The sequence below is a fragment of the Symphalangus syndactylus genome, chromosome 14 (genome assembly GCF_028878055.3).
Source record: "Symphalangus syndactylus isolate Jambi chromosome 14, NHGRI_mSymSyn1-v2.1_pri, whole genome shotgun sequence".
NCBI lineage: Eukaryota > Metazoa > Chordata > Mammalia > Primates > Hylobatidae > Symphalangus > Symphalangus syndactylus.
Genome location: NC_072436.2, coordinates 14,186,447 through 14,200,029, shown reverse-complemented (window position 1 = coordinate 14,200,029; position 13,583 = coordinate 14,186,447). Strand labels below are relative to the sequence as shown.

Genomic DNA, 13,583 nt, shown 5'->3' with positions numbered 1-13,583 from the left:
ACGTCCACCTGGAACCTGTCCAGGTGACCTTTTTTGGGAAAAGGGCCTTTGCAGATGTTAAGTTAATGATTTCAAGATCAGATCATCCTGGTTATCCAGGTGGGCCCTAAATACAACAGCAAGTGTTTTTATAAGAGACAGGACGAGACGAGACCCCCTGAAGACAGAGGCAGACAGTGGAGCCATGTGGGCCGCGGGAAGCTGGAAGAGGTGGGGAAGAGGGAGCTGCGCTTACCGGCCCGCATGGCGCTGTTGGTGAGCCGGGGGCTGTGCAGCACCTCCTCCTCGTCCAGCTGGCACAGCACCTTGGCCTGGCGCAGGTAGGGGGTGAGGCGGCTGGGGCAGACGCAGCGCACGATCCTGTGGCGGTGACTCTCCATCATCTCCCACAGCGTCTCCTCGTCCAGCGCCGTGAGCGCGGAGTCCTTGCGGCACAGTTCCCCCATGGCTGGGCGCTAGGAGGACCCTAGGAGGGGTGGCCATGAGGATGGAGTTGTCAGGGAAGCAGGAGCCCAGGAGAGCCAGGGTGATACCATTTTAAAATCAACTCCATCGTAAAATTAACAAGGCGCACTCTTTGCCAGTCAGAACCCATGGTCCTGAGATGTTTATGGCAGAGGAAGCAGCTTGGTAACGCCTGCAAGGACAAACTCCCATAATGACAAAATATCCAGATGCCCATCACAGGACAAGACCTGCTTTTAAGATGATTATACTCATAGCCGGGTGCAGTGGCTCACGCCTGTAACCCCAACACTTTGGGAGCCCAAGGCGGGCAGATCATGAGGTCAGGAGATCGAGACCATCCTGGCTAACCTGGGGAAACCCCATCTCTACTAAAAATACAAAAATTAGCCAGGTGTGGTGGCAGGCACCTGTAGTCCCAGCCACTTGGGAGGCTGAGGCAGGAGAATCATTTGAACCCGGGAGGCGGAGGGTTATAGTGAGCTGAGATTGCGCCACTACACTCCAGCCGAGACTGCACTCCAGTGCAAGACTCCATCTTTGATGTACTTACACACTGAAATGAAATAGGTAGCTTTCTATTTTTCCTTTTGAGACAGGGTCTCGCTCTGTTGCACAGGCTGGAGTGCAGTGGCACCATCACAGCTCACTCAGCCTTGACCTCCCTGGGCTCAAGCGATCCTCCTGCCTCAGCCTCCTGAGTAGCTGGGACTAGAAGTGCGGGCCACCACACCCAGCTAATTTTTGTATTTTTGTATTTTTTGTAGAGATGGGGTCTTGCTTTGTCGGCCAGGCTGGTTTTGAATGCCTGGGCTCAAGTGATCTGCCCGCCTCGGCCTCCCAAAGTGTTGGGATTACAGGTGTGAGCCACTGTGCCCGGCCAAGGATAACTTTCTTTAAATCAACAAAGTACTAAATGTTGTCGTGCTGTCAGCCCACCCACACATAGACATAACTTAGCTTTTACGTAGACAAGACCCCTATATAAGAAGAGTTTAAAACAAAGCCAGGATGTTCCTCCTCTTGTTTCCTGAGGATGCCCTTGTCTGTAACTGAGTGACTTTCAATAAACTCTCTCTTCTCACTGCACTCTGCCGCTCTCCTTGAATTCCTCCCTGTGAGAGATCCAAGAATCTTCTCTTGGGGTCTAGATCAAAACTCCTTTTGCCGGGCATGGTGGCTCGCACCTGTAATCCCAGCACTTTGGAAGGCCAAAGCAGGTGGATCACCTGAGGTCAGGAGTTCAAGACCAGCCTGACCAATATGGTGAAACCCCCACCTCTGCTAAAAATACAAAAAAAATAGCTGGGCGTGGTGACAGGCGCCTGTAGTCCCAGCAACTTGGGAGGTTGAGACAGGAGAATGTCTTGAACCCGGAAGGTGAAGGTCGCAGTGAGCCGAGATCATGCCACTGCACTCCAGCCTGGGCGACAGAGTGGGACTCTGTCTCAAACAAACAAAGAAACAAACAAAGAAACAAAACCCTTTTATCAGTAACGGAATTAACAAAATGGCTTCTGGGGCCAGGGAGGGTTTTTCATTCAAACCCTCTCTCCCTGCGTGGCTGGTAGAAAAGGAGATGACGAATCCAGCCAGGATGACGAGAAGCCCTGAGTCCACACTCTGCTTCCCGCCCCAGCCCGGGTGTCTATGGCCAGTGGGGTGGGAAGTGGTGGGGGGATCTTCATCTTAAGGGTGGGTGTCAGAGCAATTCCTCTCCCTGGAGGAGGGCAAGAGGAAATGGGCGTCATCTCGTTTTGGCAGACTGGACTTGCAATTTGCCTTTAAAACACAGGAAGCTGCTCCTGGCTTGGGGAGTTGATTTCCCCAGTGCAGGTGACATTAAAAACCAGACCACTGGCTGGAAGCAGTGGCTCATGCCTGTAATCCCAGCACTTTGGGAGGCCAAGGCTGGCAGATCACCTGAGGTTTGGAGTTCGAGACCAGCCTGACCAACATGGTGAAACCCCGTCTCTATCAAAAATACAAAAATCAGCGGGGCATGGTGGCATGCACCTGTAGCCCCAGCTACTTGGGAGGCTGAGAATTGCTTGAACCCAGGAGGTTGAGGCTGCAGTGAACTGAGATTGCACCACTGCACTCCAGCCTGGGCGATAGAGCGAGACTCCATCTCAAACAAACAAACAAAAACCAGACCACTCCTCTCATGCATCTAGAACCTGCATTCTCGACGGGGGTGAAACAGCCTCCAAGGGGTGAAAATCCTTGCTCTTCTATCTATAAAGCACCGATATATGGTATGTCTATGATATTAATATTTCATGAGAGGGCAATTAGGGAAAAGGTGTCTAAAAAGCTCCTTAGCGAGTGATGAGGAATAAAAGGTTGAGAAACTGCTCTAAAATAAACCCGAGGGTTTGGACGGGGGGTCCAACAACCCAGCAGCCACAGGCAGTGCTCATGGCCTACTTGGGAGGAGCCAGGAAGCAGGCAGGAATTAGGGAATTAGGGTCAGGGAGTTTTTTTGCAACAACAATGCTTGCAGGCAAAGGACACTGCTCTTCCTTGCTGAGGCGGACACCTGTTATTTTTCAGCATGGAGGTAACGCCCCTGGTGGACCCTGCTTTCCAGTCAGAAGCCAAAGTAGGTTGACATTCCCCCTCCTTCTTTCTGGTGGCTGTAATGTCCAGGTGAGAGCACCTGCCCAGGACTCTGAATTCAGGCTGCAGGGGCAGGGGGAGGAGCGCAGGGCCTCTGTGCAGAGGACGCAGGGCACAGTATGGACGATTATTACACAGAGGGTTTGGGGAAGCTGTCATCACTTTGCAAACTGATTAGGAAGCCTGAAAGAACTCCGATCCCCTCTATAGGACATCCTTGCTTCTGTGGTATTGGAATGACCTTGACGGTCTTTGCCATTCTGGTTTCTCCTTCTGTGTAAGATTGAGTGCCATGGCCCCACCTGCTCTACTCAATCCTAAGCAATAAAGTCGCTAATTCACACTTTGTTGTGTCAGTTACAGCTTTTTCTAAAAAATTAAAGTAAATAAATACTTCTTTTTTTTTTTAGGAATTCATCTAAAATAATGGTAGTAGGCTAGGTGTATTGGCTCATGCCTATAATCCTAGCACATTGAGAGGCCAAGGGGGAAGGATTGCTCAAGCCTAGGAGTTCAAGACCAGCCTGGCAAATATGGTGAAACCCTGTCTCTACTAAAAATACAAAAATTAGCCAGGCATGGTGGTATGCACCTGCAATCCTAGCTACTCAGGAGGCTGAGGCAGGAGGATCACTTGAGCCTGGGATACAGAGGTTGTGGTAAGCTGAGATTGTGCCACTGCACTCCAGCCTGGGTGACAGAGGGAGACCCTGTCCCAGTAAACAAACACACAAACAAACAAACAACAGTAGGGGTCCTGCACTTTGGAAATGCTGCTTTATATGTTCTTTATGAAAGGTAATTTTCATTAGAAGCAAGACTGTCGGCTTCTCTAGAGCCGAGATCATGCCACTGCACTCCAGCCTGGGCGACAGAGAGAGACTGTCTAAAAAAACAAAAAAAGTTCCCGTTGTTTTCAGCTATCCAGCAGGTGGTCCCTTGTTTGCAGCGGCCCAGGACAGTGACACAGAGGAATGCGCAGAGGACTCCACGTGAGGGAAATGTGTTGGGGAGTGACACTGGGCACAAGTGCCTTGCAGAAGACACCTCAGGGTAGTAACGGCCAGCACGGCTCGGCTGCAGGCGGTGTGGGCTTACAAAGGTGGTGAGGCAGACAGAGGGTGGACAGGTCCCCAAAAGTGCTGAGCTGCAGCTGGTCTGGGGCCACCACCACGGCTGATGTCCCAAGCCCAGGTCTGTCTGGACAGAATACATGAAGCAGGTCGCCGTTACAGCCCGAAACGCCTGCTCTTCAGGGGTCATGCTGGCTAGTGCAGACTCTAAGAGCTGTTGGAGGTCCTTAGCAGTCACCTGCCCAGCCTCCCGTCCCAGCAAGAGGCCCAGGCGCCCTAGCTTTGGAGATGAGCTGTGTCCCCCGCCATGCCCCTGCCTGAGCCTCTATCTGGCATGAACATAAGGCCATTAGCCTATGAATCCATCTAAATAATTTTAAAATGTTTTAAAACTGTGCACTGTTTCCAGCATATTAAAAAATCCTGCAAATAACAAATACTCTGCAAATAACAAATATCCATGTACCTACCGTGCGGATTCAAGCATCTTGACATTCTGGACTTCGGGTTTCTTTTTAAGGAAATGTGAGGCAGATGGCGCCTTTTTGTTCTCTTCAGTCCCTCTTCCCTCCCTCTCTGGCCAGATATTCTAAAAATCATTTTAAAATGATTTTTTTTTTTGAGGTAGGGTCTCACTCTGTTGCCCAGGCTGGAACGCAGTGGCGTGATCGTGGCTCACTACAGCTTTGAGCTCCCAGACCCAAGCAATCCTCCCACCTCAGCCTCTCAAGTAGCTGAGACCGCAGGCATGCGCCACCATGCCTGGCTTATTTTTTAATTTTTGTCGAGATGGAATCTCTCTAGGTTGCTCAGGCTGGTCTCGAACTCCTGGGCTCCTGTGATCTGTCTACCTCAGCCTCTGAAAGTGCTGGGATTACAGCCCAGCCTAAAAATGATATTTTAAAAATCATTTCCTACAAGTGGAAGTGTGTATAAACAGTATATAGTATCTTTGCTTGATACTTCAAGCAGACAGCAGCTTTACATCGACAGTGCCTTCAGTGTTAGCTGGAACTTCACAGAAACTATCGTTCTGTGCAAGGCTGTACAGCTTCTGAGGTTTCTCATACTGATACATGCAGCTTCATACATGCACGGTCCTTTAAATTTTGCACTGGATTCAAAGATATGAATAACCACAGTGGACTTACGCTCCTGTGGGAGGATGTCAGGTTGTGCCTAATTTTTCTCCACTGCTCACAGAGCTGCAGCCATCGCCTTTGTTAATCTCCTGGGCACAGGTGGGAGCGATTCCTCACAGACCCATGAATTCCTGTGACTTGATTCTTTTCATTTGGAATGAGAGGCTGGACCACTGGAGACAGATGCCTCTTGCAGGGATCTGTATGCTAAAAATACTTGAAAATCAGAGCAAATCATCATCTAAAAAATGGAAAATGGGCTGGGCGCAGTGGCTCATGCCTGTAATTCCAGCACTTTGGGAGGCCAAGGCGGGTGGATCACCTGAGGTCAGGAGTTTGAGACTAGCCTGACCAACATGGCAGAACTCCGTCTCTACTAAAAATACAAAAATTAGCCAGGCATGGTGATGGGTGCCTGTAGTCCCAGCTACTTGAGAAGCTGCGGCAGGAGAATCGCTTGAACCTGGGAGGCGGAGGTTGCAGTAAGCTGAGATTGCATCATTGCACTCCAGCCTGGGTGACAGAGTGAGACTCCGTCTCAAAAATTAAAAGATAAAAATAAAACATGGAAAATGATCGTTGGAGAGTCGTGTGTGCAGGAGCAGCGCCACAAGCCATCCGAGGAGCCAGGTCTCCGGAAGCACTCACCAAGGGTCTCAGGTTCGCTTTTGCAGGAGCTCCGTGCAGCGGGGTGGGGTCTACGGTCCCCGCAGTGTCTCCAAAGCCCAGTGTGGTGATGGCTGCCTCCTTTCTCTGCGGGCTGCTGGGTGGGACGGAGCTAGGCAGAAGGAAGAACCTGAAGCCAAAGCAGCACCAGGTGAATTGACGGTGATTTCAAAGCCATGTGACCTGTTCCAAAACTCAAAGTTCGGTCACAACAACCACAAGCGGCGGGGAAAAGACGTCAAACTCGGATCCGGGAAATAACTCGACGGACCTTTGACCCCTGTGGTTTTCCCAGTAACTATTGAAGTTTCCTTAGCGCTTGGAAGCAGACTTCTAGAATGGACCTGGGCTTTGAACCCTAGACTACCAAGGAGAGTTGACAGGCACAGTAGTTATCCAAAGCAGCCACAGGCCTGTCTGGGGCTCCCCACAGGGCCAGGCCACTCATACCCTTCTGCTGAGTCTCCTTGCCTGGAAGGAAGAACAGCTGGAGAGGACAGCGACGGACCCAGAGGCCAGGGCGGGCAGGTGAGCAGGAGAGGAGAACCAGCCGAGGGCAGCTCTGCCTCACTCCTTTTGATCTCAGTCCTGTTTCTCACTGGAACAGGTGATTGAGGCTCGTGAGTCAGGGTGTCACTGATTGTGGCCCCCCCCAAAAGAATGCTGAAGCCTTGACCCCCAGTACCTGTAAATAGGACCTCATTTGGGAATAAGTCTCTGCCAACGTAATCAAGTTGAGGTCATTAGGGTGGGCCCTAGTCCAGGGATGGGCACCCTTATAACAAGAGGAGAAGGGCTGGGTGCGGTGGCTCATGCCTGTAATCCCACACTTTGAAAGGCCAAGGTGGGCAGATTGCTTGAGCTCAGGAGTTTGAGACCGGCCTGGGCAACACAGTGAGACCTTGTCTCTGCTAAAATCTGCTAAAAAAAATTTTTATTTTTTTTGAGACAGAGTCTTGCTCTTGTCTCCCAGGCTGGAATGCAATGGCACAATCTTGTCTCACTGCAACCTTTGTCTCCCAGATTCAAGCAATTCTCCTGCCTCAGCCTTCTGAGTAGCTGGGATCACAGGTGCGTGCCACCACACCCAGCTAATTTTTTTATTTTTAGTAGAGACAAGGTTTCACCATGTTGGCCAGGCTGGTCTCGATCTCCTGACCTCAAGTGATCCACCTGCCTCGGCCTCCCAAAGTGCTGGGATTTTTTTTTTTTAATTAGCCAGGTGTGGTGGTGCACACCTGTAGTCACAGCTACTCAGGAGGCTGAGGTGGGAGGATCGCTTGAGCCTGGGAGGTGTAGGTTGCAGGGCTGAGATAGTGCCACTCCACTCCAGCCTGGACGACAGAGATTGCAATACCCTGTCTCAAAAAAAAAAAAAAAAAAGAAGAAGAAGAAGAGGAGAAGGGCCCTAGACCTCGACACCCCATGATCACCCCATGTTGGCAGAGGCCGAGACTGGAGTGACACGCCAAGGGTCAGTGGCAACACTAGAAACTCAAGAGCAGGCATGAAGCAGACCCTCCCTGGCACCTTCATGGGGGTGTGGCCCTGCTGACCCCTGGGGTGTGGACTTCTAGCCTCCAGAACCATGAGCAAATACATTTCTGTTGTTTTAAGCCACCCGGTTTGTGGTAATTTATGATGGCAGCCAGAGGGAGTGTGCACAGGGACAAAGGGGATGTGGAAATTGTCCGTCCATCTCCAGGGATGTGCTGCCAATGGGCACACTCCCACAGAAGGCTCCTGAGCCCCCGGGCCTCCACCCAGTAGGAGCCTGCATCACTGGAGTCTGACTCCAAGTCAGAATGATCTTCTGCGCCACTTCAGGACCAGCTATATCATCTGTGGAGCTCAGGGCAAAATGAAAGGATGGTGCGCTTGTTTTAAAAACGTATTCAGAATTTCAAGGCAGCAATAGCAGAGCAATAAAGTCAGCCCAGGGCCCCTGACTCCAGCCCTGCTCTGCATAACTGAGGGGTCTTCAGGTCCCCTGTCTATCAGGGTGGTAGTTAAAGGTAGGGGATATTTCCTTTACAGATGATGAACTGTCTTAAAGTTAACTGTGGCAGTGTTTGCACATATCTGTGAATACACTCAAAGCATCTTAAATGGGTGAATTGTGTGCCATGTGGGTTATAGCTCTTCTTTTTTTTTTTTTTTTGAGACAAGGTCTTGCTGTGTTGCTCAGGCTGGAGTGCAATGGTGCAATCTCAGCTCACGGCAACGTCTGTCTTCTGGGCTTGAGTGATCCTCTACCTTAGCCTCCGGAGTATCTGGGACTACAGATACGTGCCACCATGCCAGGCTCATTTTTTTTTTTTTTTTTTGTAGAGATGGGGGTCTCACTATGTTGCCTGGGCTGGTCTCAAACTCCTAGGCTCAAGCGATCCTCCCATCTCAGCCTCCGAAAGTGCTAGGATTACAGGTGTGAGCCACTGTGTCTGGCTGTGAGTTATATCTCAACAAAGTTGTTAAAAAAAAAAAAAAAGATCCAGGCTTGGTGCAGTGGCTCATGCCTGTAATTTGGAAGGCAGAAGTAGGAGGATCGCTTGAGCCCAGGAGTTCGAGACTAGCCTAGGCAACATAGCACGATCCTGTCTCTAAAAAAAAAACAAAAACAAAAAAAAAAAAAAACTATCCGAGAGGGGCTGGCAATCCCACCCTGCCTCCTGTTTCCCTCTCTTGTCCCTGCCAGGAAGCAGGAGGAGGGTGGGCTGAGGAGGTCCCTGCAGTGACCGGTTCTGCCCCTGCCACCCCAGGGCCAGGGCTGGGGGTCCACAGTGTATGGGACACCGGTACCCTCTTTCCTTTCTCTTCGTTTTCAGCCTAGGCTAGGCCACCCTCCCAGCCAGGCCCTGCCTGTTCAACACCCCCACCACAGGCGGAGTTCCCCTCTTGCCAGCTCCTGTTCTCTGCCAGGAGGTGTTGGGCAGGAGCATGTGCTCTGGGCGTTCCCCTGCTGGCCTCCTTCCTTCCATCCCCATGGCTTCCTCATTCCAGAATCCCTGTTCAGCTCAGCTGACCCTGTGACCCCCTAGGAATGTCTCTGGCTCCTGCAGAGGCGTCTGGGGTTCCCCTCACGCCTTCTTAGATGACAACCACGTGGGCGTAGTCGCTGTGTCACGTCAAGCCCAAAGTCTCCAGGTCAAACCCAACAAAGGATCAGGGCAGCCTCCTGTACCTCCCTCCCCATCTCCTGGTGAAATGAACCAAATGTTGCTTTTTAAAAAGTCAAAAAAAAAAAAAATAAGTGAATAAAGCAGCAACCACAAAATGAGGAAAGGAAAACAACTTTTCTGCCACAAACTGAAAAATAGCAGGCCAGGCATGGTGGCTCACGCCTGCAATCCCAGCACTTTGGGAGGCTGAGGCAGGCAGATCGCATGAGCCCAGGAGTTCGAGACCAGCCTGGGCGACACGGCGAAACCCTGTCTCTACAAATAATACAAAAATTAGCCGGGCGTGGTTGTGTGAGCCTGTGGTCCCCAAGCTAATTGGGAGGCTGAGGTGGGAGGATCACTTGAGCCCGGGAGGCAGAGGTTGCAGTGAAATGAGATTGCATCACTGCACTCCAGCCTGGATGACAGAGTGAGACCCTGTCTTAAAAAAAAAAAAAAAAAGGAAAAATGAGAGACAAGCCCTGAAACCAAAGGAGTGGTGCCAAGGGGCACTGGGGGCACAGGTGCCAGTGCAACCCTTAGGGACAGACTGCGGGAAGAGGGGGCTTAAGCATCCCTCTACTGTTTGAGCAGCTGAAGAGAAGTCTAGGGAAGTCAGAGAAAATGCCCCAGAGCTGCCTCCAGCTTCCCTGGGAGTCCTCAGCAGGGGTGGGGAGGGGGCTGTGCTTCTTAGTGCGGGCCAACCACTGGATTTCTTTAATCACACATCCAGGACTAAACTACGGTGGGAATAGTCTTCCAGCCAAATAAGAAGATTCTTTACCGTAAGAAATAATGCAAGCAGTAGAAATCGGGGTAGGGGGTAGGGGAGGGAAGGGGTCACTTTATCTTCCATGACCCTGTGCTATCTAAAATAAAGTAGGGCCAGGCGATGTGGCTCGTGCTTATAATCCCAGCACTTTGGAAGGCAGAGGCAGGCAGGTCGCCTGAGGTCAGGAGTTCGAGACCAGTCTGGCCAACATGGCAAAACCCCGTCTCTACTAAAAATACAAATATTAGCTGGGTGTGGTGGCGCATGCCTATAATCCCAACTACTTGGGAGGCTGAGGCAGGAGAATCGCTTGAACCCGGGAGGCAGAGGCTGCAGTGAGCTGAGATCATGCCATTGCACTCCAGCCAGGGAGACAGAGCGAGACTCCATCTCAAATAAATAAATAAAATAAAACAAAATGCTGATTTTATTTTCTTTTCCGTTTTGTGGAGAATGGGGTCTTGCTCTGTCGGCCAGGCTCTCAAACTCCTGGGTTCAAGCACTCCTCTCGCCTCTGCCTCCCTAAGTGCAATGATTACAGGTCTGAGCCACCAAACCCAGCACCGTTGATTTTACATAATGTCACTAATTTATCAAGGTTTTTGTAATCTCTTATCTGAATCTTGGGGATTTTTAGGAACTAATAGTTCTTGTCATTGTAAAACTGTTCTACTACATTCCGTTATTATTTTTAACAATTAAAAAATATTTTTTGGCCAGGCACGATGGCTCACGCCTGTAATACCAGCACTTTGGGAGGCCCATCACAAGGTCAGGAGTTCGAGGCCAGTCTGGCCAACATAGTGAAACCCCATCTGTACTAAAATACAAAAAATTAACCGGGTGTGGTGGTGTGTGCCTGTAATCCCAGTTACTTGGGAAGCTGAGGCAGGAGAATCACTTGAACCTGGGAGGCGGAGGTTACAGTGAGCCGAGATTGTGCCACTGCACTCCAGCCCGGGTGATAGTGCGAGACTCCGTCTAAAAAAAAAAAAAAATGCCGAATCTGCATGCACTGCCTATGAGTTAGCCCAGCTCCTCAAGGAGCAGTACATAAAAAATAAAAATAATAAAAAAAAACTTCTGCCAGCAACATCTGAGCTGAACTAAAATTTAAGTAAAATTAAAAGTTTACATTTCAATCATGTAGAATATGACCCCATTTTTATAAAATGGTGTTAGTTTATCTCTGGGAGTCCCTCCATCTATGTGCCCATCCATCCATTCATCCAATCTGCCGATCAGTCTGTCCTGTCATTCCGTGTGTGTGTGTGTGTGTGTGTGTGTGTGTGCATGAGAGAGAAAGAGAGGGGGAGAGAGAAAGACAGGGGCAGAGAGATGGAGAGGGAGAGAGACAGAGAGGCAGAGAGCAGAGGGATTCTGGAACACTCCTTACCAATGCTAATGCTTGTTGTTCATGGTGGTAGATTGTTAAGAAATCTGTTTAGGCCTGGTGCGGTCGCTCACGCCTGTAATCCAGCACTTTCTGAGGCCGAGGCAGGCGGATCACTTGAGGTCAGAGTTCGAGACCAGCCTGCCAACATGGTGAAACCCCATTTCTACCAGAAATAGAAAAATTAGCCGGCCGTGGTGGTGCTCGCCTGTAATCCCAGCTACTCGGGAGGCTGAGGCAGGAGAATCACTTGAACCTGGGAAGTGGAGGTTGCAGAGAGCTGAGATGGTGCCACTGCATTCCAGCCTAGGAGCCAGAGTGAAACTCTATCTCAAAAAAAAAAAAAAAAAGAAATCTGTTTAGAATAAGCAAGTATGGGTTCAATAAAAATCATAAAGTCATTATTTTAGAAAACAATAAAATTAATCCAATTGATGAAACAGAGAAGGAGATGGGCCTCATCCTAGAAGTGTTAGCCATGGAACGCTGGGGTCCTAGGTTGTCTGGGACAGTCGTTTTATGACTCTTGTCCTGGAGTAATGATCAACAGTGCCACCTTTCTCTCAATACAGACTCGGTTTAGGGGGCATCATGGGAAGGGGAGGTGAAGGCATGCTGAGGCCGAGCTCCTCCAGCTACAGCGGGGACACCAGCAGAAACATCTCCTCCCCTGCTCCCCTCAGCCCCGATGAACACGGTGCATGGAGAGGGTGGGAGCCCAGGGGATGACAGATACTGGCTGAAGTGGGGAAAGTTCTGGAAGAGGGAAAGTGGGAGGAAGACTTGGCTGGTCCAGGATGCATCAGTTGGGAAGACAACTGTTTCTTCCCCTCAGGGCAGGATTTCTCAGCCTTCCACTTAGTGAAGGAGAGTGCAGCATCTTCATAAAATCCCGGTATTTGTCCCCAAATCTCTTACGAAACATCTACTTCACTAGGCATTCGGCCTGAGCCTAGAGGTTCCAAAGCAGATGGAAAATACAGGCGTCCCTAAAGGGTTGCCTACAAGGCCTTTCTCTGTGGCCGATGGCCTTGTGATTCAGTTGGTGCCAAAGAGCCAACGACTGAGAAACCAGGGCTTACCGCAGTATAATGTTCGTTTCTAGCAAATGACACTCTGGCACACTCTCCAGTATTTTCCTATATCGAGTTGCCAAGGGGCCACATCTCCAGCTTGCAGCTGAAACCCTGGGAATTCTGGACAGTCAGGTCTCTGCGGATACCCTGAGGACCAGGACTGGTGGTCAGCCCAGGACTACAGGTTCCTCGGGTGCCTTCCCGGGGCTGGGTCCAGGTGGCAATGACCGGGTCTGGGAGGGTCCTCTAGTTGGATTGCCCCTCTGCCCCGACTTGCCTGAGCCTCACAGGACTCCTGAGGAGGGTCTGAGGGTGCTGACAGTGCCCTCCCATCACACTGAACTCAGAAAGCCAGGGCAGCTCAAGCCAAAGCTGCCTCACCAGCAGCTGAAGACAGAGGCTCTGCAGGACTCTCCAGACCCAGCCAACTGCCCCAGCCAGCTGCCCCTCAGGCTTCTGGAGCCCCCAGAGCCACACTGGGCTTCAGGCATCAGTGGGTGGAGCTAAATAGAAGTCACTAGTCCGTTCTGCAGTTGCCGTGAAGCAACTTACAGTAGACTCGAATGGCAGTTAACAATTGCAGGAGTTTCTTTGTAACTTGTCCCAGTGTAAATAAGGGTTAGTCCTAACAGTAAAACAAAACAAAACAAAAAACCTTAGGGCTGGGCACGGTGGCTCAGGCCTGCAATCCCAGCACTTTGGAGGCCAAAGCAGGAGGATTGCTGGAGCTCAAGAGTTCAAGGCTGCAGTGAGCTATGATTGTGCCACCGGCCTCCAGCCTGGGTGACAGAGCAAGACCCTGGCTCAAAAAAACGAAAAGAAAGAAAGAAAGAGAGAAGAAAGAAAGAAAGAAAGAAAGAAAGAAAGAAAGAAAGAAAGAAAGGAAAGAAAGAAAGAGAGAGAGGGAGGGAGGGAGGGAGAAAGAGAGAGAGAGAGAAAGAAAGAAAGAGAGAAAGAGAGAAAGAAAGAAGGAAGGAAGAAGGAAGGAAGGGAAGAAAGAAAAAAAGAAAAAGAAAAGAAAGAAAGAAAAGAAAAGAAAGAAAGAGGGGGGAAGGAAAGAGAGAATGAATGAAGGAAGGAAGGAAAGAAGGAAAGCAAGCAAGCAAGCTAAATAGAAGTCACTAGTCCCTTCTGCAGTTGCAGTGAAGAAAGGAAGGAAAGAAGGGAAGGAAGGAAGGAAGGAAAGAAGGGAAGGAAGGAAGGAGGAAGGAAGGAA

The 13,583-nt window shown here is 50.3% G+C and overlaps 1 protein-coding gene across 1 annotated transcript in view; it reads right to left on the bottom strand.

The window, feature by feature from the left end:
- Positions 1-13,583, bottom strand: part of CARD14 (caspase recruitment domain family member 14) — a 66,615-nt gene that overhangs the window by 27,904 nt on the left and 25,128 nt on the right. The window contains exons 6-9 of the mRNA XM_063617312.1: positions 11,295-11,617; positions 5,951-6,098; positions 5,312-5,509; positions 236-466 (exon numbers count right to left, since the gene is read on the bottom strand). Coding sequence (XP_063473382.1) covers positions 236-446 — 211 coding nt within the window. The 5' untranslated portion in view covers positions 447-466; positions 5,312-5,509; positions 5,951-6,098; positions 11,295-11,617. The remainder of the gene's footprint in view (positions 1-235; positions 467-5,311; positions 5,510-5,950; positions 6,099-11,294; positions 11,618-13,583) is intronic.